We start from the raw sequence: 25000 nt of genomic DNA on the forward strand, positions 1-25000 counted from the left end.
CTCACCACCCTCACCACCACACCTCACCACCCCACCCTCCACCACCCTCACACCATCACCATCCTCACCACCCTCACCTCCACCACCCCTCACCACCCTCACCTCCATCACCACCCTCACCACCCTCACCACCACCCTCACCACCCTCACCACCACCACCCTCACCACCCTCACACCATCACCACCTCACCACCCTCACCACCCTCACCACCACCCCTCACCACCCTCACACCATCACCATCCTCACCCACCCTCACCACCACCCACACCCTCACCCACCCTCACACCCTCACCACACCCCTCACCACCCTCACCACCCACCCACCACCCTCACCACCACCCTCACCACCCTCACCACCACCACCCTCACCACCCTCACACCATCACCACCCTCACCACCCTCACCACCACCTCACCACCCTCACCACCACCACCCTCACCACCCTCACACCTCACCACCCTCACCACCCTCACCACCACACCCTCACCACCCTCACACCATCACCATCCTCACCACCCTCACCACCACCACCCTCACCACCCTCACACCATCACCACCCTCACCACCCTCACCACCCCTCCACCCTCACCACACCACCCTCACCACCCTCACACCATCACCACCCTCACCACCTCACCACCACCCTCACCACCCTCACACCATCACCATCCTCACCACCCTCACCACCACCACCCTCACCACCCTCACCACCCTCACACCACCTCACCACCCTCACCACCCTCACCACCACCCTCACCACCACCCTCACCACCCTCACACCATCACCATCCTCACCACCCTCACCACCACCACCCTCACCACCCTCACACCATCACCATCCTCACCACCCTCACCACCACCACCCTCACCACCCTCACACCATCACCACCCTCACCACCCTCACCACCACCCTCACCACCCTCACCACCACCACCCTCACCACCCTCACACCATCACCACCCTCACCACCCTCACCACCACCCTCACCACCCTCACACCATCACCATCCTCACCACCCTCACCACCACCACCCTCACCACCCTCACACCATCACCACCCTCACCACCCTCACCACCACCCTCACCACCACCCTCACCACCACCCTCACCACCACCCTCACACCATCACCACCTCACCACCCTCACCACCACCACCCTCACCACCCTCACACCATCACCATCCTCACCACCCTCACCACCACCCTCACCACCCTCACACCATCACCATCCCTCACCACCCCTCACCACCACCACCCTCACCACCCTCACACCATCACCACCCTCACCACCCTCACCACCACCCTCACCACCCTCACACCATCACCATCCTCACCACCCTCACCACCACCACCCTCACCACCCTCACCACCCTCACACCATCACCACCCTCACCACCCTCACCACCACCTCACCACCACCCTCACCACCCTCACACCATCACCATCCTCACCACCCTCACCACCACCACCCTCACCACCCTCACACCATCACCATCCTCACCACCCTCACCACCACCACCCTCACCACCCTCACACCATCACCACCCTCACCACCCTCACCACCACCCTCACCACCCTCACCACCACCACCCTCACCACCCTCACACCATCACCACCCTCACCACCCTCACCACCACCCTCACCACCCTCACACCATCACCATCCTCACCACCCTCACCACCACCACCCTCACCACCCTCACACCATCACCACCCTCACCACCCTCACCACCACCCTCACCACCACCCTCACCACCCTCACACCATCACCATCCTCACCACCCTCACCACCACCACCCTCACCACCCTCACACCATCACCATCCTCACCACCCTCACCACCACCACCCTCACCACCCTCACACCATCACCACCCTCACCACCCTCACCACCACCCTCACCACCTCACCACCCTCACCCCTCACCACCCTCACCACCCTCACACCATCACCACCCTCACCACCCTCACCACCACCCTCACCACCCTCACACCATCACCATCCCTCACCACCCTCACCACCACCACCCTCACCACCCTCACACCATCACCATCCTCACCACCCTCACACCTCACCACCCTCACCACCCTCACCACCACCCTCACCACCCTCACACCATCACCATCCTCACCACCCTCACCACCACCACCCTCACCACCCTCACACCATCACCATCCTCACCACCCTCACCCTCACCACCCTCACCACCCTCACCACCACCCTCACCACCCTCACACCATCACCACCCTCACCACCCTCACCACCCTCACCACCACCCTCACCACCCTCACCACCCTCACCACCCTCACCACCACCACCTCACCACCCTCACCACCCTCACCACCCTCACCACCACCACCCTCACCACCACCCTCACCACCCTCACCACCCTCACCACCACCACCCTCACCACCCTCACCACCCTCACCACCCTCACCACCACCACCCTCACCACCCTCACCACCCTCACCACCACCACCCTCACCACCACCCTCACCACCCTCACCACCACCACCCTCACCACCCTCACCACCCTCACCACCACCCTCACCACCCTCACCACCCTCACCACCCTCACCACCACCACCCTCACCACCACCCTCACCACCCTCACCACCCTCACCACCACCACCCTCACCACCCTCACCACCCTCACCACCCTCACCACCACCACCCTCACCACCCTCACCACCCTCACCACCCTCACCACCCTCACCACCACCACCCTCACCACCACCCTCACCACCCTCACCACCACCACCCTCACCACCCTCACCACCCTCACCACCACCCTCACCACCCTCACCACCCTCACCACCACCACCCTCACCACCACCCTCACCACCCTCACCACCCTCACCACCACCACCCTCACCACCCTCACCATCACCACCCTCACCACACCACCACCCTCACCACCACCCTCACCACCCTCACACCATCACCACCTCACCACCCTCACCACCACCACCCTCACCACCCTCACCACCCTCACCACCCTCACCATCACCACCCTCACCACACCACCACCCTCACCACCCTCACACCATCACCATCCTCACCACCCTCACCACCACCACCCTCACCACCCTCACACCATCACCACCCTCACCACCCTCACCACCACCCTCACCACCCTCACCACCACCACCCTCACCACCCTCACACCATCACCACCCTCACCACCCTCACCACCACCCTCACCACCCTCACACCATCACCATCCTCACCACCCTCACACCACCACCACCCTCACCACCCTCACACCATCACCACCCTCACCACCCTCACCACCACCCTCACCACCCTCACCACCACCACCCTCACCACCCTCACACCATCACCACCCTCACCACCCTCACCACCACCACCCTCACCACCCTCACACCATCACCATCCTCACCACCCTCACCACCACCACCCTCACCACCCTCACCACCCTCACACCATCACCACCCTCACCACCCTCACCACCACCCTCACCACCACCCTCACCACCCTCACACCATCACCATCCTCACCACCCTCACCACCACCACCCTCACCACCCTCACACCATCACCACCCTCACCACCCTCACACCACCACCACCCTCACCACCCTCACACCATCACCACCCTCACCACCCTCACCACCACCTCCTCACCACCCTCACCACCACCACCCTCACCACCCTCACACCATCACCACCCTCACCACCCTCACCACCACCCTCACCACCCTCACACCATCACCATCCTCACCACCCTCACCACCACCACCCTCACCACCCTCACACCATCACCACCTCCTCACCACCCTCACCACCACCCTCACCACCACCCTCACCACCACCCTCACCACCCTCACACCATCACCATCCTCACCACCCTCACCACCACCACCCTCACCACCCTCACACCATCACCACCTCACCACCCTCACCACCACCCTCACCACCCTCACACCATCACCATCCTCACCACCCTCACCACCACCACCCTCACCACCCTCACACCATCACCACCCTCACCACCCTCACCACCACCCTCACCACCCTCACACCATCACCATCCTCACCACCCTCACCACCACCACCCTCACCACCCTCACCACCCTCACACCATCACCACCCTCACCACCCTCACCACCACCCTCACCACCACCCTCACCACCCTCACACCATCACCATCCTCACCACCCTCACCACCACCACCCTCACCACCCTCACACCATCACCATCCTCACCACCCTCACCACCACCACCCTCACCACCCTCACACCATCACCACCCTCACCACCCTCACCACCACCCTCACCACCCTCACCACCACCACCCTCACCACCCTCACACCATCACCACCCTCACCACCCTCACCACCACCCTCACCACCCTCACACCATCACCATCCTCACCACCCTCACCACCACCACCCTCACCACCCTCACACCATCACCACCCTCACCACCCTCACCACCACCCTCACCACCACCCTCACCACCCTCACACCATCACCATCCTCACCACCCTCACCACCACCACCCTCACCACCCTCACACCATCACCATCCTCACCACCCTCACCACCACCACCCTCACCACCCTCACACCATCACCACCCTCACCACCCTCACCACCACCCTCACCACCCTCACCACCACCACCCTCACCACCCTCACACCATCACCACCCTCACCACCCTCACCACCACCCTCACCACCCTCACACCATCACCATCCTCACCACCCTCACCACCACCACCCTCACCACCCTCACACCATCACCATCCTCACCACCCTCACCCTCACCACCCTCACCACCCTCACCACCACCCTCACCACCCTCACACCATCACCATCCTCACCACCCTCACCACCACCACCCTCACCACCCTCACACCATCACCATCCTCACCACCCTCACCCTCACCACCCTCACCACCCTCACCACCACCCTCACCACCCTCACACCATCACCACCCTCACCACCCTCACCACCCTCACCACCACCCTCACCACCCTCACCACCCTCACCACCCTCACCACCACCCTCACCACCCTCACCACCACCCTCACCACCCTCACCACCACACCACCCTCACCACCACCCTCACCACCCTCACCACCCTCACCACCACCACCCTCACCACCCTCACCACCCTCACCACCTCACCACCACCACCCTCACCACCCTCACCACCCTCACCACCACCACCCTCACCACCACCCTCACCACCCTCACCACCACCACCCTCACCACCCTCACCACCCTCACCACCACCCTCACCACCCTCACCACCCTCACCACCCTCACCACCACCACCCTCACCACCCTCACCACCCTCACCACCACCACCCTCACACCACCCTCACCACCCTCACCACCCTCACCACCACCACCCTCACCACCCTCACCACCCTCACCACCCTCACCACCCTCACCACCACCACCCTCACCACCACCCTCACCACCCTCACCACCACACTCACCACCACCACCCTCACCACCCTCACCACCCTCACCACCACCCTCACCACCCTCACCACCCCTCACCACCACCACCCTCACCACCACCCTCACCACCCTCACCACCCTCACCACCACCACCCTCACCACCCTCACCATCACCACCCTCACCACACCACCACCCTCACCACCCTCACCATCACCACCCTCACCACACCACCACCCTCACCACCCTCACCACCACCACCCTCACCACCCTCACCACCCTCACCACCCTCACCATCACCACCCTCACCACACCACCACCCTCACCACCCTCACCACCCTCACCACCACCACCCTCACCACCCTCACCACCCTCACCACCCTCACCACCACCACCCTCACCACCCTCACCACCCTCACCACCCTCACCATCACCACCCTCACCACACCACCACCCTCACCACCCTCACCACCCTCACCACCACCACCACCCTCACCACCACCACCACCCTCACCACCCTCACACCCTCACCACCCTCACCACCCTCACCACCCTCACCACCACCACCCTCACCACCCTCACCACCCTCACCACCCTCACCACCCTCACACCCTCACCACCCTCACCACCACCACCACCCTCACCACCCTCACACCCTCACCACCCTCACCACCCTCACCACCCTCACCACCACCACCCTCACCACCCTCACCACCCTCACCACCACCACCCTCACCACCCTCACACCCCTCACCACCCTCACCACCCTCACCACCCTCACCTCACCACCCTCACCATCCTCACCACCACCCTCACCACCACCACCCTCACCACCCTCACCACCCTCACCACCCTCACCATCACCACCCTCACCACACCACCACCCTCACCACCCTCACCACCCTCACCACCACCACCACCCTCACCACCACCACCACCCTCACCACCCTCACACCCTCACCACCCTCACCACCACCCTCACCACCCTCACCACCCTCACCACCCTCACCACCACCACCCTCACCACCCTCACACCCTCACCACCCTCACCACCCTCACCACCCTCACCATCACCACCCTCACCACCCTCACCACCCTCACCACCCTCACCACCACCACCCTCACCACCCTCACACCCTCACCACCCTCACCACCCTCACCACCCTCACCACCCTCACCACCACCACCACCCTCACCACCACCACCACCCTCACCACCCTCACACCCTCACCACCCTCACCACCCTCACCACCACCACCCTCACCACCCTCACCACCCTCACCACCACCACCCTCACCACCCTCACACCCTCACCACCCTCACCACCACCACCACCCTCACCACCCTCACACCCTCACCACCCTCACCACCCTCACCACCCTCACCACCACCACCCTCACCACCCTCACCACCCTCACCACCACCACCCACCTCACCACCCTCACACCCTCACCACCCTCACCACCACCCTCACCACCCTCACCACCACCCTCACCACCCTCACCACCCTCACCACCACCCTCACCACCACCCTCACCACCCTCACCACCCTCACCACCCTCACCACCCTCACCACCACCCTCACCACCCTCACCACCACCCTCACCACCCTCACCACCCTCACCACCCTCACCACCACCCTCACCACCCTCACCACCCTCACCACACCACCCTCACCACCCTCACCACCCTCACCATCCTCACCACCCTCACCACCACCACCCTCACCACCCTCACCACCCTCACCACCACCACCCTCACCACACCACCACCCTCACCACCACCCTCACCACCCTCACCACCCTCACCACCACCACCCTCACCACCCTCACCACCCTCACCACCACCACCCTCACCACCACCACCCTCACCACCCTCACCACCACCACCACCCTCACCACCCTCACCACCACCACCCTCACCACCCTCACCACCCTCACCACCACCACCACCACCACCCTCACCACCCTCACCACCACCACCACCACCCTCACCACCCTCACCACCCTCACCACCCTCACCACCCTCACCACCACCACCCTCACCACCCTCACCACCACCACCACCACCCTCACCACCCTCACCACCACCACCCTCACCACCCTCACCACCCTCACCACCCTCACCACCACACCACCCTCACCACCCTCACCACCACCCTCACCACCCTCACCACCACACCACCCTCACCACCCTCACCACCACCCTCACCACCCTCACCACCCTCACCACCACCCTCACCACCCTCACCACCACACCACCCTCACCACCCTCACCACCACCCTCACCACCCTCACCACCACACCACCCTCACCACCCTCACCACCACCCTCACCACCCTCACCACCACCACCCTCACCACCCTCACCACCCTCACCACCCTCACCACCCTCACCCTCACCACCACCACCCTCACCACCCTCACCACCACCACCACCACCCTCACCACCCTCACCCTCACCACCCTCACCACCCTCACCACCCTCACCACCCTCACCACCACACCACCCTCACCACCCTCACCACCCTCACCACCCTCACCACCCTCACCCTCACCACCACCACCCTCACCACCCTCACCACCACCACCACCACCCTCACCACCCTCACCCTCACCACCCTCACCACCCTCACCACCCTCACCACCCTCACACCCTCACCACCCTCACCACCCTCACCACCCTCACCACCACACCACCCTCACCACCCTCACCACCACCCTCACCACCCTCACCACCACACCACCCTCACCACCCTCACCACCCTCACCCTCACCACCCTCACCACCACCCTCACCACCCTCACCACCCTCACCACCACACCACCCTCACCACCCTCACCACCACCCTCACCACCCTCACCACCACACCACCCTCACCACCCTCACCACCACCCTCACCACACCACCCTCACCACCCTCACCACCCTCACCACCACACCACCCTCACCACCCTCACCACCACCCTCACCACCCTCACCACCACACCACCCTCACCACCCTCACCACCACCCTCACCACACCACCCTCACCACCCTCACCACCATCCTCACCACCCTCACCACCCTCACCACCACACCACCCTCACCACCCTCACCACCCTCACCACCACCCTCACCACTCAGTGGTGGCAACGCGAGCCGGAGCGTCCCTCCCCTAGGTCCACTCGGCCTCAAATCAGTCGGTCGCCTTCCCTGCTATCGAGACGACTCCTCAATTAATCCACGGCACCACGACTTGACCGCCTTCACTAAACTAGCGACGACTTAGTGCGACTGCCCGCCACCACCAGGCGGAGCGTGTGGCTGGCTGCGTGGGTAGGGGGGGGGGGGTGACCACGACGGAGCTTCAACGGCGAACCCCGCGCTGCAGCCGGGCGAAGGCGCTCAGGAAAGTAGGGAGGCCTCGCCAGGTGCCTAGGCCGCACCGGGCCGCCTCCTGATTGGACGGCGGCTGTGTCACGTGGCGCGCGCGCGCGAGCGGTGACGCGCCTCCTCCCTCCCTGGCCCCGCCTCCCTCCCTCCCTGGCCCCGCCTCCCTCCCTGGCCCCGCCTCCCTCCCTCCCTGGCCCCGCCTCCCTCCCTGGCCCCGCCTCCCTCCCTGGCCCCGCCTCCCTCTCTCCCTGGCCCCGCCTCCCTCTCTCCCTGGCCCCGCCTCCCTCCCTGGCCCCGCCTCCCTCTCTCCCTGGCCCCGCCTCCCTCCCTGGCCCCGCCTCCCTCTCTCCCTGGCCCCGCCTCCCTCCCTCCCTGGCCCCGCCTCCCTCCCCCCGCCTCCCTCCCTGGCCCCGCCTCCCTCCCTGGCCCCGCCTCCCTCCCTGGCCCCGCCTCCCTCCCTGGCCCCGCCTCCCTCCCTGGCCCCGCCTCCCTCCTACCTCTTGGCTCCACCCCCACTAAAGTGGCGGTGACGTCACCACGGTGCCTGTGCCAGGCTAGGTGCAGGAGGAGGTCACGGGACAGACCCTGCAGGTGCCATGGGTTGACTGCTGTGCCAGGCTAGGTGCAGGAGGTCACGTGACAAACCCAGCAGGTGCCATGGGTTGACTGCTGTGCCAGGCTAGGTGCAGGAGGTCACGTGACAAACCCTGCAGGTGCCATGGGTTGACTGCTGTGCCAGGCTAGGTGCAGGTGCAGGAGGTCACGGGACAGACCCTGCAGGTGCCATGGGTTGACTGCTGTGCCAGGCTAGGTGCAGGAGGAGGAGGTCACGGGACAGACCCAGCAGGTGCCATGGGTTGATTGCTGTGCCAGGCTAGGTGCATGAGGAGGTCACGGGACAGACCCTGCAGGTGCCATGGGTTGACTGCTGTGCCAGGCTAGGTGCAGGAGGTCACGTGACAGACCCAGCAGGTGCCATGGGGTGACTGCTGTGCCAGGCTAGGTGCAGGAGGAGGAGGTCACGTGACAAACCCAGCAGGTGCCATGGGTTGACTGCTGTGCCAGGCTAGGTGCAGGAGGAGGTCACGTGACAGACCCAGAAGGTGCCATGGGTTGACTGCTGTGCCAGGCTAGGTGCAGGAGGAGGTCACGTGACAGACCCAGCAGGTGCCATGGGTTGACTGCTGTGCCAGGCTAGGTGCAGGAGGAGGTCACGTGACAGACCCAGCAGGTGCCATGGGTTGACTGCTGTGCCAGGCTAGGTGCAGGAGGAGGAGGTCACGTGACAGACCCAGCAGGTGCCACGGGTTGTACTGCCGTGCCAGGCTAGGTGCAGGAGGAAGTTGTCGTGCAGCCTTTCGGATGTAACCGGCCCCGTCACATGAACGTGGAGTGACACAAGCAGGCAGTGCGAGATCTTTACTGAGCCGAAGACGACGCACAGAATCTCAAAGAGAAACCACGAAACGAACACTCGCACATCGCACGGATTCCGCTGCACCTAGCCTGGCACCGCGCCAGGGAGTGGTGGCACCGCGCCAGGGAGTGGTGGCGCCGCGGTTAGCACTGCTGATGATGATGTTGATGATGCTGATTATGCTGATGATGCTGCTGCTGCTGATGCTGCTTCTGATGATGACACCAATGATGCTGCTGCTGATGCTAATGATGATGATGCTGCTGCTGCTGCTGCTGATGATGATGATCCTGCTGATATTGATAGGGATGACACTAATGATGATGATTCTGATGATGCTGCTGCTTCTGATGCTGCTGATGCTGCTGCTTCTGATGCTGCTGCTAATGTTGATGATGATGCTGATGATGCTGCTGATGCTGATGATGCTGATGATGATGCTGCTGATGATACTGATGATGATGCTGCTGATGATGCTGCTGCTGATGATGATGCTGCTGATGATGCTGCTGATGCTGATGATGCTGATGATGATGCTGCTGATGATACTGATGATGATGCTGCTGATGATGCTGCTGCTGATGATGCTGCTGCTGATGATGCTGCTGATGCTGATGATGCTGATGATGATGCTGCTGATGATGCTGCTGCTGATGATGCTGCTGATGCTGATGATGCTGATGATGATGCTGCTGATGATGCTGCTGCTGATGATGATGCTGCTGATGATGCTGCTGCTGCTGATACTGATGATGATGCTGCTGATGATGCTGCTGGGACTACCTGGGGGAGCTTTATCTTTGTGTAGGTGTGTGTGTGGTTGAGTGTATGAGTGAGTGGTGGGTGAGTGGGTGAGTGGGTGGGTGAGTGAGTGTGTAAGTGTGTGAGTGAGTGGTGAGTGAATGAGTGGGTGAATGGGTGGGTGAGTGGGTGGGTGAGTGTATGAGTGAGTGTATGAGTGAGTGGGTGGGTGAGTGGGTGGGTGAGTGTATGAGTGAGTGTATGAGTGAGTGTATGAGTGAGTGTATGAGTGAGTGGGTGGGTGAGTGGGTGGGTGAGTGTATGAGTGAGTGTATGAGTGAGTGTATGAGTGAGTGTATGAGTGAGTGTATGAGTGAGTGTATGAGTGAGTGTATGAGTGAGTGAGTATGAGTAAGTGGGTGGGTGAGTGGGTGGGTGAGTGAGTGTATGAGTGAGTGTATGAGTGAGTGAGTGTATGAGTGAGTGGGTGGGTGAGTGGGTGAGTGAGTGGGTGAGTGGGTAGGTGGGTGAGTGAGTGGGTGAGTGAGTGAGTGGGTGAGTGGGTGAGTGAGTGGGTGAGTGGGTGGGTGAGTGGGTGAATGAGTGGGTGAGTGAGTGAGTGAGTGGTGAGTGAGTGGTGAGTGAGTGGGTGAGTGAGTGGGTGAGTGGGTGGGTGAGTGGGTGAGTGAGTGGGTGAGTGAGTGGTGAGTGAGTTGGTGAGTGAGTGAGTGGGTGAGTGGTGAGTGAGTGGTGAGTGGGTAAGTGAGTGAGTGGGTGAGGTGAGTCGGTGGGTGAGTGGGTGAGTGAGTGGGTGAGTGGGTGAGTGGTGAGTGGGGTGAGTGAGTGAGTGGGTGAGTGGGTGAGTGAGTGAGTGGGTGAGTGGTGAGTGAGTGGGTGAGTGTATGAGTGGGTGAGTGTATGAGTGAGTGAGTGTATGAGTGAGTGAGTGTATGAGTGAGTGAGTGTATGAGTGAGTGAGTGAGTGTATGAGTGAGTGTATGAGTGAGTGAGTGAGTGTATGAGTGAGTGAGTGTATGAGTGAGTGTATGAGTGAGTGAGTGTATGAGTGAGTGTATGAGTGAGTGAGTGAGTGTATGAGTGAGTGAGTGTATGAGTGAGTGTATGAGTGGTGAGTGAATGAGTGGGTGGGTGAGTGGGTGAGTGAGTGGGTGAGTGTATGAGTGAGTGTATGAGTGTATGAGTGGTGAGTGAGTGAGTGTATGAGTGGTGAGTGAGTGAGTGTATGAGTGAGTGGGTGAGTGAGTGGGTGAGTGTTCGTGACGTCATCATAGACTCAACCCCTCCCCCTCCCCTCGGTTTTGGGGCAGGGGCTTCATGGCGATGACGTCATCAAAACCTCTCAGCCAATCAGGGCGACCGGCCCCTCGCTCCCGAACCACAGCCGGACCAATCAGGAGTGAGCGCCGAGCTTCCTCCGTCGTCATGGCGACCAAGCTTGATCCATCGCCATGGCGACTGCACGCGGAAACCAAATGCACCGCCCCCCAGAGGGGGTCAATAGGTCGTGGGGTCAATAGGTCGTGGAGTCAATAGGTCACGGGTAATGTGTCAGGGGTCAGAGGTAGAGTCATTGGGTCAGAGGTGAAAATAGGGGTCAGGGGTCATGGGTGGGTCAGGGGTAAAGTTAGGGGTCAGGGGTGGAGTCATGTGTCAGGGGTGGGGTCAGGGGTAAAGTCAGGGGTTAAGGGTGGGGTCAAGGGTGGGGTCAGGGGTGGAATTGTGGGTAAAAGCGTTAGAGGTCAAAGGTCGCATCACCTCCATCGACCCCTCCCCCCCCCCCGGGGTGACGGTGCAGAGGTCACCGCGAGGTTTAACCTCAGCAGCCGGTGACCTTGGGGTCGCGACCCGACCGTCGGGTCACGGCCACCTTGACCAGCTCCTCGGCACAGGTCGGGTGGAGACCCACCGTGGAGCTGAGCAGAGAGTAGCTCACTCCACAGCTGTAGGGGAGACAAGGTGGGTGGGTGGGTGAGTGGGTGGGTGGGTGAGTGGATGGGTGAGTGGGTGGGTGGGTGGGTGGATGGGTGTGTGGGTGGGTGGGTGGGTGAGTGGGTGGGTGGGTGAGTGGGTGGGTGGGTGGGTGAGTGGGTGGGTGGGTGCGTGGGTGGGTGAGTGGGTGGGTGAGTGGGTGGGTGGGTGAGTGGGTGGGTGGGTGCGTGGGTGGGTGAGTGGGTGGGTGGGTGAGTGGGTGGGTGGGTGCGTGGGTGGGTGAGTGGGTGGGTGAGTGGGTGGGTGGGTGAGTGAGTGGGTGGGTGGGTGGGTGCGTGGGTGGGTGAGTGGGTGGGTGGGTGAGTGGGTGGGTGGGTGAGTGGGTGGGTGGGTGGGTGGGTGAGTGAGTGGGTGGGTGGGTGGGTGGGTGAGTGAGTGGGTGGGTGGGTGAGTGGGTGGGTGAGTGGGTGGGTGGGTGGGTGGGTGAGTGGGTGGGTGGGTGGGTGGGTGAGTGGGTGGGTGGGTGAGTGGGTGGGTGGGTGAGTGGGTGGGTGGGTGCGTGGGTGAGTGGGTGGGTGAGTGGGTGGGTGAGTGGGTGGGTGGGTGAGTGTGTGGGTGGGTGGGTGAGTGGGTGGGTGGGTGAGTGGGTGGATGGGTGGGTGAGTGGGTGGGTGGGTGAGTGGGTGGGTGAGTGGGTGGGTGAGTGGGTGGGTGGGTGGGTGGGTGAGTGGGTGGGTGGGTGAGTGGGTGGGTGAGTGGGTGGGTGGGTGGGTGAGTGTGTGAGTGGGTGGGTAGGTGAGTGAGTGGGTGGGTGTGTGCGTGGGTGGGTGAGTGGGTGGGTGGGTGGGTGGGTGAGTGGGTGGGTGGGTGGGTGTGTGCGTGGGTGGGTGAGTGAGTGGGTGGGTGGGTGAGTGGGTGCGTGGGTGGGTGAGTGGGTGGGTGCGTGGGTGGGTGGGTGAGTGGGTGCGTGGGTGGGTGAGTGAGTGGGTGGGTGGGTGAGTGAGTGGGTGGGTGAGTGGGTGGGTGGGTGGGTGAGTGGGTGGGTGAGTGAGTGGGTGGGTGAGTGGGTGGGTGGGTGAGTGGGTGGGTGGGTGCGTGGGTGGGTGAGTGGGTGGGTGAGTGGGTGCGTGGGTGGGTGAGTGAGTGGGTGGGTGGGTGAGTGAGTGGGTGGGTGAGTGGGTGGGTGAATGAGTGGGTGGGTGAGTGGGTGGGTGGGTGAGTGGGTGGGTGGGTGGGTGAGTGGGTGCGTGGGTGCGTGGGTGGGTGAGTGGGTGGGTGGGTGAGTGGGTGGGTGGGTGAGTATTTTAGTGAGTATGTTAGTATGTATATTAGTGAGTGTATTAGTGAGTGTATTAGTGAGTGTATTAGTATGCATATTAGTGAGTGTATTAGTATGTATATTAGTGAGTGTATTAGTGAGTGTATTAGTATGTATATTAGTGAGTGTATAAGTATGTATATTAGTGAGTATGTTAGTATGTATATTAGTGAGTGTATTAGTGAGTGTATTAGTATGTATATTAGTGAGTGTATTAGTATGTATATTAGTGAGTGTATTAGTGAGTGTATTAGTATGTATATTAGTGAGTGTATTAGTATGTATATTAGTGAGTGTATTAGTGAGTGTATTAGTGAGTGTATTAGTGAGTGTTTTAGTGAGTGTATTAGTGAGTATATTAGTGAGTGTATTAGTGAGTGTATTAGTGAGTATATTAGTGAGTGTATTAGTATGTATATTAGTGAGTATATTAGTGAGTGTATTAGTGAGTGTATTAGTGAGTGTATTAGTGAGTGTATTAGTGAGTATATTAGTGAGTGTATTAGTGAGTGTATTAGTGAGTATATTAGTGAGTGTATGAGTATGTATATTAGTGAGTATATTAGTGAGTGTATAAGTATGTATATTAGTGAGTGTATTAGTGAGTATATTAGTGAGTATATTAGTGAGTATATTAGTGAGTGTATAAGTATGTATATTAGTGAGTGTATTAGTGAGTGTATTAGTGAGTGTATTAGTGAGTGTATTAGTATGTATATTAGTGAGTGTATTAGTGAGTGTATTAGTGAGTGTATTAGTGAGTATGTTAGTATGTATATTAGTGAGTGTATTAGTGAGTGTATTAGTGAGTGTATTAGTGAGTGTATTAGTGAGTGTATTAGTGAGTGTATTAGTGAGTGTATTAGTGAGTGTATTAGTGAGTGTATTAGTGAGTGTATTAGTGAGTGTATAAGTATGTATATTAGTGAGTGTATTAGTGAGTGTATTAGTGAGTGTATTAGTGAGTGTATTAGTGAGTGTATAAGTATGTATATTAGTGAGTGTATTAGTGAGTGTATTAGTGAGTGTATTAGTGAGTATGTTAGTATGTATATTAGTGAGTGTATAAGTATGTATATTAGTGAGTGTATTAGTGAGTGTATTAGTGAGTGTATTAGTGAGTATGTTAGTGAGTGTATTAGTGAGTGTATAAGTATGTATATTAGTGAGTGTATTAGTGAGTGTATTAGTGAGTATATTAGTGAGTATGTTAGTATGTATATTAGTGAGTGTATAAGTATGTATATTAGTGAGTGTATTAGTGAGTGTATTAGTGAGTATATTAGTGAGTATGTTAGTATGTATATTAGTGAGTGTATAAGTATGTATATTAGTGAGTGTATTAGTGAGTGTATTAGTGAGTATATTAGTGAGTATGTTAGTATGTATATTAGTGAGTGTATTAGTGAGTGTATTAGTATGTATATTAGTGAGTGTATTAGTGAGTGTATTAGTGAGTGTATTAGTGAGTGTATTAGTGAGTATGTTAGTGCATTAGTATGTATATTAGTATGTATATTAGTATGTATATTAGTAAGTTAGTAAGCTAGTATAAGTGTAAGTTTGTGATGCTTACCGCAGGGCTACAGCGAACCCCTGAATGACCTCCCCGGCGTTGGGTCCCAGGAAGTGGATTCCCAGAATCCTTTGCTCTCCCGCCCGCTCACAGACCACCTGATCACTCACACACCACACACATCACGCATAAATTAGCATATATTAGCATATTTTAGCATATATTAGCATATATTAGCATACATTAGCATACATCTGCATACATTATCATACACTGGCATGAATTAAAACAATGCATTGTGTGTTATCATTAGTCATGAGTTGTGGTGAGTGAGTGTATGAGTGAGTGTATGAGTGAGTGAGTGAGTGTATGAGTGAGTGTATGAGTGAGTGAGTGTATGAGTGAGTGTATGAGTGAGTGTATGAGTGAGTGTGTGAGTGAGTGTATGAGTGAGTGTATGAGTGAGTGAGTGAGTGTGTGAGTGAGTGTATGAGTGAGTAAGTGTATGAGTGAGTGAGTGAGTGTATGAGTGAGTAAGTGTATGAGTGAGTGAGTGAGTGTATGAGTGAGTGAGTGAGTGTATGAGTGAGTGAGTGTATGAGTGAGTGAGTGTATGAGTGAGTGTATGAGTGAGTGTATGAGTGAGTGAGTGAGTGTATGAGTGAGTAAGTTTATGAGTGAGTGAGTGAGTGTGTGAGTGAGTGTATGAGTGAGTGGGTGTATGAGTGAGTGTATGAGTGAGTGTATGAGTGAGTGTATGAGTGAGTGTATGAGTGAGTGAGTGTATGAGTGAGTGAGTGTATGAGTGAGTGAGTGAGTGTATGAGTGAGTGAGTGAGTGTATGAGTGAGTGAGTGTATGATTGAGTGAGTGAGTGTATGAGTGAGTGAGTGCATGAGTGAGTGAGTGTATGAGTGAGTGCATGAGTGAGTGTATGAGTGAGTGTATGAGTGAGTGTATGAGTGAGTGAGTGCATGAGTGAGTGTATGAGTGAGTGTATGAGTGAGTGTATGAGTGAGTGTATGAGTGAGTGAGTGAGTGTATGAGTGAGTGCATGAGTGAGTGTATGAGTGAATGAGTGTATGAGTGAGTGAGTGTATGAGTGAGTGAGTGTATGAGTGAGTGTATGAGTGAGTGAGTGAGTGCATGAGTGAGTGTATGAGTGAGTGTATGAGTGAGTGAGTGAGTGTATGAGTGAGTGTATGAGTGAGTGTATGAGTGAGTGAGTGTATGAGTGAGTGAGTGTATGAGTGAGTGTATGAGTGAGTGAGTGTATGAGTGAGTGAGTGTATGAGTGAGTGAGTGCATGAGTGAGTGAATGAGTGTATGAGTGAGTGAGTGAGTGTATTTCCCACGAAGCCAACCTTGAGGTAGCACTGTTCCGCATTCCGGTCTGGCAACGTGAACTCAAGTGGCCGATAGAAGGCGTGGTACACCTACACACAGACACAGACACAGCTCCCCCGTGTAGCCTCTAGCAGGGCTGTAGGGGCAAGTGCTGTCAGTAGCAGCACCTACACACAGACACAGACAAAGGTCCCCCGTGTAGCCTCTAGCAGGGCTGTAGGGGCAAGTGCTGTCAGTAGCAGCACCTACACACACAGACAAAGGTCCCCCGTGTAGCCTCTAGCAGGCTGTAGGGGCAAGTGCTGTCAGTAGCAGCACCTACACACACAGACAAAGGTCCCCCTAGTAGCCTCTAGCAGGCTGTAGGGGCAAGTGCTGTCAGTAGCGAGCAGCAGCGCTACCACTACACCCACCACTCCCCACAAAGATCAAAGATCCCCCATATAGCTTGATGATGATGGTGATGTTGCTTCTCATGATGATGCTGATGTTGTTGATGTTGTTGATGTTGTTGATGATGTTGATGATGATGTTGATAATTGCTTTTTTACCCTTCTATCTGGCAACAAAACTGGCACCTTTTTTACAAGGAGTCATGTTTGCATAGACCACAATACCTGCAGCCGTAATGCAAACAAAACACACAACTCTGATAATGTATGTGCACTGTCCTTGAAGTTGATTGGCCCACACCCGAGACAGCTTTCCTTAGAGCCCAGTCTCACATGGTCCTTGAAGTTGATTGGTCCACACCCGAGACAGCTTTCCTTAGAGCCTAGTCTCACATGGTCCTTGAAGTTGATTGGCCCACACCCGAGACAGCTTTCCTTAGAGCCCAGTCTCACATGGTCCTTGAAGTTGATTGGCCCACACCCGAGACAGCTTTCCTTTGAGCCCAGTCTCACATGGTCCTTGAAGTTGATTGGTCCACACCCGAGACAGCTTTCCTTAGAGCCCAGTCTCACATGGTCCTTGAAGTTGATTGGTCCACACCCGAGACAGCTCTCCTTAGAGCCCAGTCTCACATGGTCCTTGAAGTTGATTGGTCCACACCCGAGACAGCTTTCCTTAGAGCCCAGTCTCACATGGTCCTTGAAGTTGATTGGTCCACACCCGAGACAGCTTTCCTTAGAGCCCAGTCTCACATGGTCCTTGAAGTTGATTGGTCCACACCCGAGACAGCTTTTCTTAGAGCCTAGTCTCACATGGTCCTTGAAGTTGATTGGTCCACACCCGAGACCGCTTTCCTTAGAGCCTAGTCTCACATGGTCCTTGAAGTTGATTGGTCCACACCCGAGACAGCTTTCCTTAGAGCCCAGTCTCACATGGTCCTTGAAGTTGATTGGTCCACACCCGAGACAGCTTTCCTTAGAGCCCAGTCTCACATGGTCCTTGAAGTTGATTGGTCCACACCCGAGACCGCTTTCCTTAGAGCCCAGTCTCACATGGTCCTTGAAGTTGATTGGTCCACACCCGAGACAGCTTTCCTTAGAGCCTAGTCTCACATGGTCCTTGAAGTTGATTGGTCCACACCCGAGACCGCTTTCCTTAGAGCCTAGTCTCACATGGTCCTTGAAGTTGATTGGTCCACACCCGAGACAGCTTTCCTTAGAGCCCAGTCTCACATGGTCCTTGAAGTTGATTGGTCCACACCCGAGACAGCTTTCCTTAGAGCCTAGTCTCACATGGTCCTTGAAGTTGATTGGTCCACACCCGAGACCGCTTTCCTTAGAGCCTAGTCTCACATGGTCCTTGAAGTTGATTGGTCCACACCCGAGACAGCTTTCCTTAGAGCCCAGTCTCACATGGTCCTTGAAGTTGATTGGTCCACACCCGAGACAGCTTTCCTTAGAGCCCAGTCTCACATGGTCCTTGAAGTTGATTGGTCCACACCCGAGACCGCTTTCCTTAGAGCCCAGTCTCACATGGTCCTTGAAGTTGATTGGTCCACACCCGAGACAGCTTTCCTTAGAGCCTAGTCTCACATGGTCCTTGAAGTTGATTGGTCCACACCCGAGACCGCTTTCCTTAGAGCCTAGTCTCACATGGTCCTTGAAGTTGATTGGTCCACACCCGAGACAGCTTTCCTTAGAGCCCAGTCTCACATGGTCCTTGAAGTTGATTGGTCCACACCCGAGACAGCTTTCCTTAGAGCCTAGTCTCACATGGTCCTTGAAGTTGATTGGTCCACACCCGAGACAGCTTTCCTTAGAGCCCAGTCTCACATGGTCCTTGAAGTTGATTGGTCCACACCCGAGACCGCTTTCCTTAGAGCCCAGTCTCACATGGTCCTTGAAGTTGATTGGTCCACACCCGAGACAGCTTTCCTTAGAGCCCAGTCTCACATGGTCCTTGAAGTTGATTGGTCCACACCCGAGACAGCTTTCCTTAGAGCCCAGTCTCACATGGTCCTTGAAGTTGATTGGTCCACACCCGAGACCGCTTTCCTTAGAGCCCAGTCTCACATGGTCCTTGAAGTTGATTGGTCCACACCCGAGACAGCTTTCCTTAGAGCCTAGTCTCACATGGTCCTTGAAGTTGATTGGTCCACACCCGAGACCGCTTTCCTTAGAGCCTAGTCTCACATGGTCCTTGAAGTTGATTGGTCCACACCCGAGACAGCTTTCCTTAGAGCCCAGTCTCACATGGTCCTTGAAGTTGATTGGTCCACACCCGAGACAGCTTTCCTTAGAGCCTAGTCTCACATGGTCCTTGAAGTTGATTGGTCCACACCCGAGACAGCTTTCCTTAGAGCCCAGTCTCACATGGTCCTTGAAGTTGATTGGTCCACACCCGAGACCGCTTTCCTTAGAGCCCAGTCTCACATGGTCCTTGAAGTTGATTGGTCCACACCCGAGACAGCTTTCCTTAGAGCCCAGTCTCACATGGTCCTTGAAGTTGATTGGTCCACACCCGAGACAGCTTTCCTTAGAGCCCAGTCTCACATGGTCCTTGAAGTTGATTGGTCCACACCCGAGACCGCTTTCCTTAGAGCCCAGTCTCACATGGTCCTTGAAGTTGATTGGTCCACACCCGAGACAGCTTTCCTTAGAACCTAGTCTCACATGGTCCTTGAAGTTGATTGGTCCACACCCGAGACCGCTTTCCTTAGAGCCTAGTCTCACATGGTCCTTGAAGTTGATTGGTCCACACCCGAGACAGCTTTCCTTAGAGCCCAGTCTCACATGGTCCTTGAAGTTGATTGGTCCACACCCGAGACCGCTTTCCTTAGAGCCCAGTCTCACATGGTCCTTGAAGTTGATTGGTCCACACCCGAGACAGCTTTCCTTAGAGCCCAGTCTCACATGGTCCTTGAAGTTGATTGGTCCACACCCGAGACAGCTTTCCTTAGAGCCCAGTCTCACATGGTCCTTGAAGTTGATTGGTCCACACCCGAGACCGCTTTCCTTAGAGCCCAGTCTCACATGGTCCTTGAAGTTGATTGGTCCACACCCGAGACAGCTTTCCTTAGAACCTAGTCTCACATGGTCCTTGAAGTTGATTGGTCCACACCCGAGACCGCTTTCCTTAGAGCCTAGTCTCACATGGTCCTTGAAGTTGATTGGTCCACACCCGAGACAGCTTTCCTTAGAGCCCAGTCTCACATGGTCCTTGAAGTTGATTGGTCCACACCCGAGACAGCTTTCCTTAGAGCCTAGTCTCACATGGTCCTTGAAGTTGATTGGTCCACACCCGAGACAGCTTTCCTTAGAGCCCAGTCTCACATGGTCCTTGAAGTTGATTGGTCCACACCCGAGACAGCTTTCCTTAGAGCCTAGTCTCACATGGTCCTTGAAGTTGATTGGTCCACACCCGAGACAGCTTTCCTTAGAGCCCAGTCTCACATGGTCCTTGAAGTTGATTGGTCCACACCCGAGACCGCTTTCCTTAGAGCCCAGTCTCACATGGTCCTTGAAGTTGATTGGTCCACACCCGAGACAGCTTTCCTTAGAGCCCAGTCTCACATGGGTTGGACCAGATCTGGTCCAACACATGTGTTGGTGTTGTTGATGTTGTTGTTGATGTTGTTGATGATGTTGTTGTTGATGTTGTTGATGATGTTGATGATGATGTTGATGATGATGTTGTTGTTGATGTTGTTGTTGATGTTGTTGATGATGTTGTTGATGATGTTGATGTTGTTGATGTTGTTGATGTTGTTGTCGATGTTGTTGATGTTGTTGTCGATGTTGTCGATGTTGTTGATGATGTTGTTGATGTTGTTGATGTTGTTGTTGTTGATGATGATGATGATGTTGATGTTGTTGTTGTTGATGATGTTGTTGATGTTGTTGTTGTTGATGTTGTTGATGTTGTTGATGTCATTGTTGTTGTTGATGTTGTCACCTCGATGTTCTCTGCTCCATGAGTCTCAGCCGCCAACTCCTCAGACATGCCCACGGTGCCAAACTCAAGCGGAGTGAAAACCACCGTCGGAATCTGAGACACACGGAGACACACGGAGACACACTGAGACACACGGTGAGACACGGAGACACACGGTGAGACACGGTGACACACGGTGACACACGGTGAGACACGGTGAGACACGGAGACACACGGAGACACACGGAGACACGGTGAGACACGGTGACACACGGTGAGACACGGTGACACACAGAGACACACGGTGACACACGGTGAGACACACGGTGACACACAGAGACACGGTGACACACGGTGACACACAGTGAGACACACGGTGAGACACACGGAGACACACGGTGAGACAAGGAGACACACGGTGAGACAAGGAGACACACGGTGAGACAAGGAGACACACGGAGACACACGGAGACACACGGAGACACACGGAGACACACGGTGACACACGGAGACACACGGTGAGACACACGGAGACACACGGTGACACACGGAGACACACGGAGACACACGGTGACACACGGTGACACACGGAGACACACGGAGACACACGGTGACACACGGAGACACACGGAGACACACGGTGAGACACACGGAGACACGCGGAGACACGCGGAGACACACGGAGACACACGGTGACACACGGAGACACACGGAGACACACGGTGACACACGGAGACACACGGTGACACACGGTGACACACGGAGACACACGGAGACACACGGTGACACACGGAGACACACGGAGACACACGGTGACACACGAAGACACACGGTGACACACGGAGACACACGGAGACACACGGTGACACACGAAGACACACGGTGACACACGGAGACACACGGTGACACACGGAGACACACGGAGACACACGGTGACACACGAAGACACACGGTGACACACGGAGACACACGGAGACACACGGTGAGACACGGAGACACACGGAGACACACGGTGACACACGAAGACACACGGTGACACACGGAGACACACGGTGACACACGGAGACACACGGAGACACACGGTGACACACGAAGACACACGGTGACACACGGAGACACACGGAGACACACGGTGAGACACGGAGACACACGGTGACACACGGAGACACACGGAGACACACGGAGACACACGGTGACACAACGGAGACACACGGAGACACAGAGAGACACACAGTGAGACATGGAGACACACGGTGAGACACACGGTGAGACACACGGTGAGACACACGGTGAGACACGGAGACACACGGAGAGACATGGAGACACACGGAGACACACGGTGAGACACGGTGACACATGGTGACACACGGTGAGACACGGTGACACACGGTGACACACGGTGACACACGGTGAGACACGGTGACACACGGTGACACACGGTGACACACGGTGAGACACGGTGACACACGGTGACACACGGTGACACACGGTGAGACACGGTGACACACGGAGACACACGGTGACACACGGTGAGACACACGGAGACACACGGAGACACACGGTGAGACACACGGTGAGACACACGGAGACACACGGTGAGACACACGGTGAGACACACGGAGACACACGGTGAGACACACGGAGACACACAGAGACACACGGTGAGACACACGGTGAGACACACGGAGACACACGGTGAGACACACGGAGACACACGGTGAGACACACGGTGAGACACACGGAGACACACGGAGACACACGGAGACACACAGAGACACACGGAGAGAGACACACGGTGACACACGGTGACACACGGTGAGACACACGGTGAGACACGGTGAGACACGGTGACACACGGAGACACACGGTGAGACACGGTGAGACACGGAGACACACGGTGACACACGGTGACACACGGTGAGACACGGTGACACACGGTGACACACGGAGACACACGGTGACACACGGAGACACACGGTGACACACGGTGAGACACGGTGACACACGGTGACACACGGAGACACACGGTGACACACGGTGACACACGGTGAGACACGGTGAGACACGGAGACACACGGTGACACACGGTGACACACGGTGAGACACGGTGACACACGGTGACACACGGAGACACACGGAGACACACGGTGACACACGGAGACACACGGAGACACACGGAGAGAGACACACGGTGACACACGGTGACACACGGTGAGACACACGGAGACACACGGAGACACACGGTGACACACGGAGACACACGGTGAGACACGGTGACACACGGAGACACACGGTGACACACGGTGAGACACGGTGAGACACACGGTGAGACACGGTGAGACACGGTGACACACGGAGACACACGGTGAGACACGGTGAGACACGGAGACACACGGTGACACACGGTGACACACGGTGAGACACGGTGACACACGGTGACACACGGAGACACACGGAGACACACGGTGACACACGGTGAGACACGGTGACACACGGTGACACACGGAGACACACGGTGACACACGGTGACACACGGTGAGACACGGTGAGACACGGAGACACACGGTGACACACGGTGACACACGGTGAGACACGGTGACACACGGTGACACACGGAGACACACGGAGACACACGGTGACACACGGTGAGACACGGTGAGACACGGTGAGACACGGAGACACACGGTGACACACGGTGACACACGGTGACACACGGTGACACACGGTGACACACGGTGACACACGGTGAGACACGGTGAGACACGGAGACACACGGTGACACACGGTGACACACGGTGAGACACGGTGACACACGGTGACACACGGAGACACACGGAGACACACGGTGACACACGGTGAGACACGGTGACACACGGTGACACACGGAGACACACGGTGAGACACGGTGAGACACGGTGACACACGGTGACACACGGAGACACACGGAGAGACACACGGAGACACACGGAGACACACGGAGACACACGGTGAGACACGGAGACACACGGAGACACACGGTGACACAGGGAGACACGCGGTGACACACGGAGACACACGGAGAGACACACGGAGACACACGGTGACACACGGTGACACACGGTGACACACGGAGACACACGGAGACACGCGGAGACACGCGGAGACACACGGTGACACACGGTGACACACGGTGACACACGGAGACACACGGAGACACACGGTGACACACGGAGACACACGGAGACACGCGGAGACACGCGGAGACACACGGTGACACACGGAGACACACGGAGACACGCGGAGACACGCGGAGACACACGGTGACACACGGTGACACACGGAGACACACGGTGAGACACACGGAGACACACGGTGACACACGGAGACACACGGTGAGACACACGGAGACACACGGTGAGACACACGGAGACACACGGTGAGACACACGGTGACACACGGAGACACACGGAGACACAAGGAGACACACGGAGACACACGGTGAGACACACGGAGACACACGGTGACACACGGAGACACACGGTGAGACACACGGTGACACACGGTGACACACGGAGACACACGGTGAGACACACGGAGACACACGGTGA

General features: G+C 57.3%; 1 protein-coding gene across 1 annotated transcript in view; it reads right to left on the reverse strand.

Annotated features, from left to right (window-relative positions):
• Positions 1 to 11983: 11983 nt before the first annotated feature.
• The window catches only part of LOC144955485 (thioredoxin reductase 2, mitochondrial-like), a 15856-nt gene continuing 2839 nt past the window's right edge, over positions 11984 to 25000 (reverse strand). The window contains exons 2-5 of the mRNA XM_078885687.1: positions 21435 to 21527; positions 17105 to 17176; positions 15802 to 15899; positions 11984 to 12918 (exon numbers count right to left, since the gene is read on the reverse strand). Of these exons, the coding sequence (XP_078741813.1) occupies positions 12795 to 12918; positions 15802 to 15899; positions 17105 to 17176; positions 21435 to 21482 (342 nt within the window). The 5' untranslated portion in view covers positions 21483 to 21527 and the 3' untranslated portion in view covers positions 11984 to 12794. The remainder of the gene's footprint in view (positions 12919 to 15801; positions 15900 to 17104; positions 17177 to 21434; positions 21528 to 25000) is intronic.

This window comes from Lampetra fluviatilis, unplaced genomic scaffold (assembly GCF_964198595.1).
Source record: "Lampetra fluviatilis unplaced genomic scaffold, kcLamFluv1.1 SCAFFOLD_845, whole genome shotgun sequence".
Classification (NCBI taxonomy): Eukaryota; Metazoa; Chordata; class Hyperoartia; order Petromyzontiformes; family Petromyzontidae; genus Lampetra; species Lampetra fluviatilis.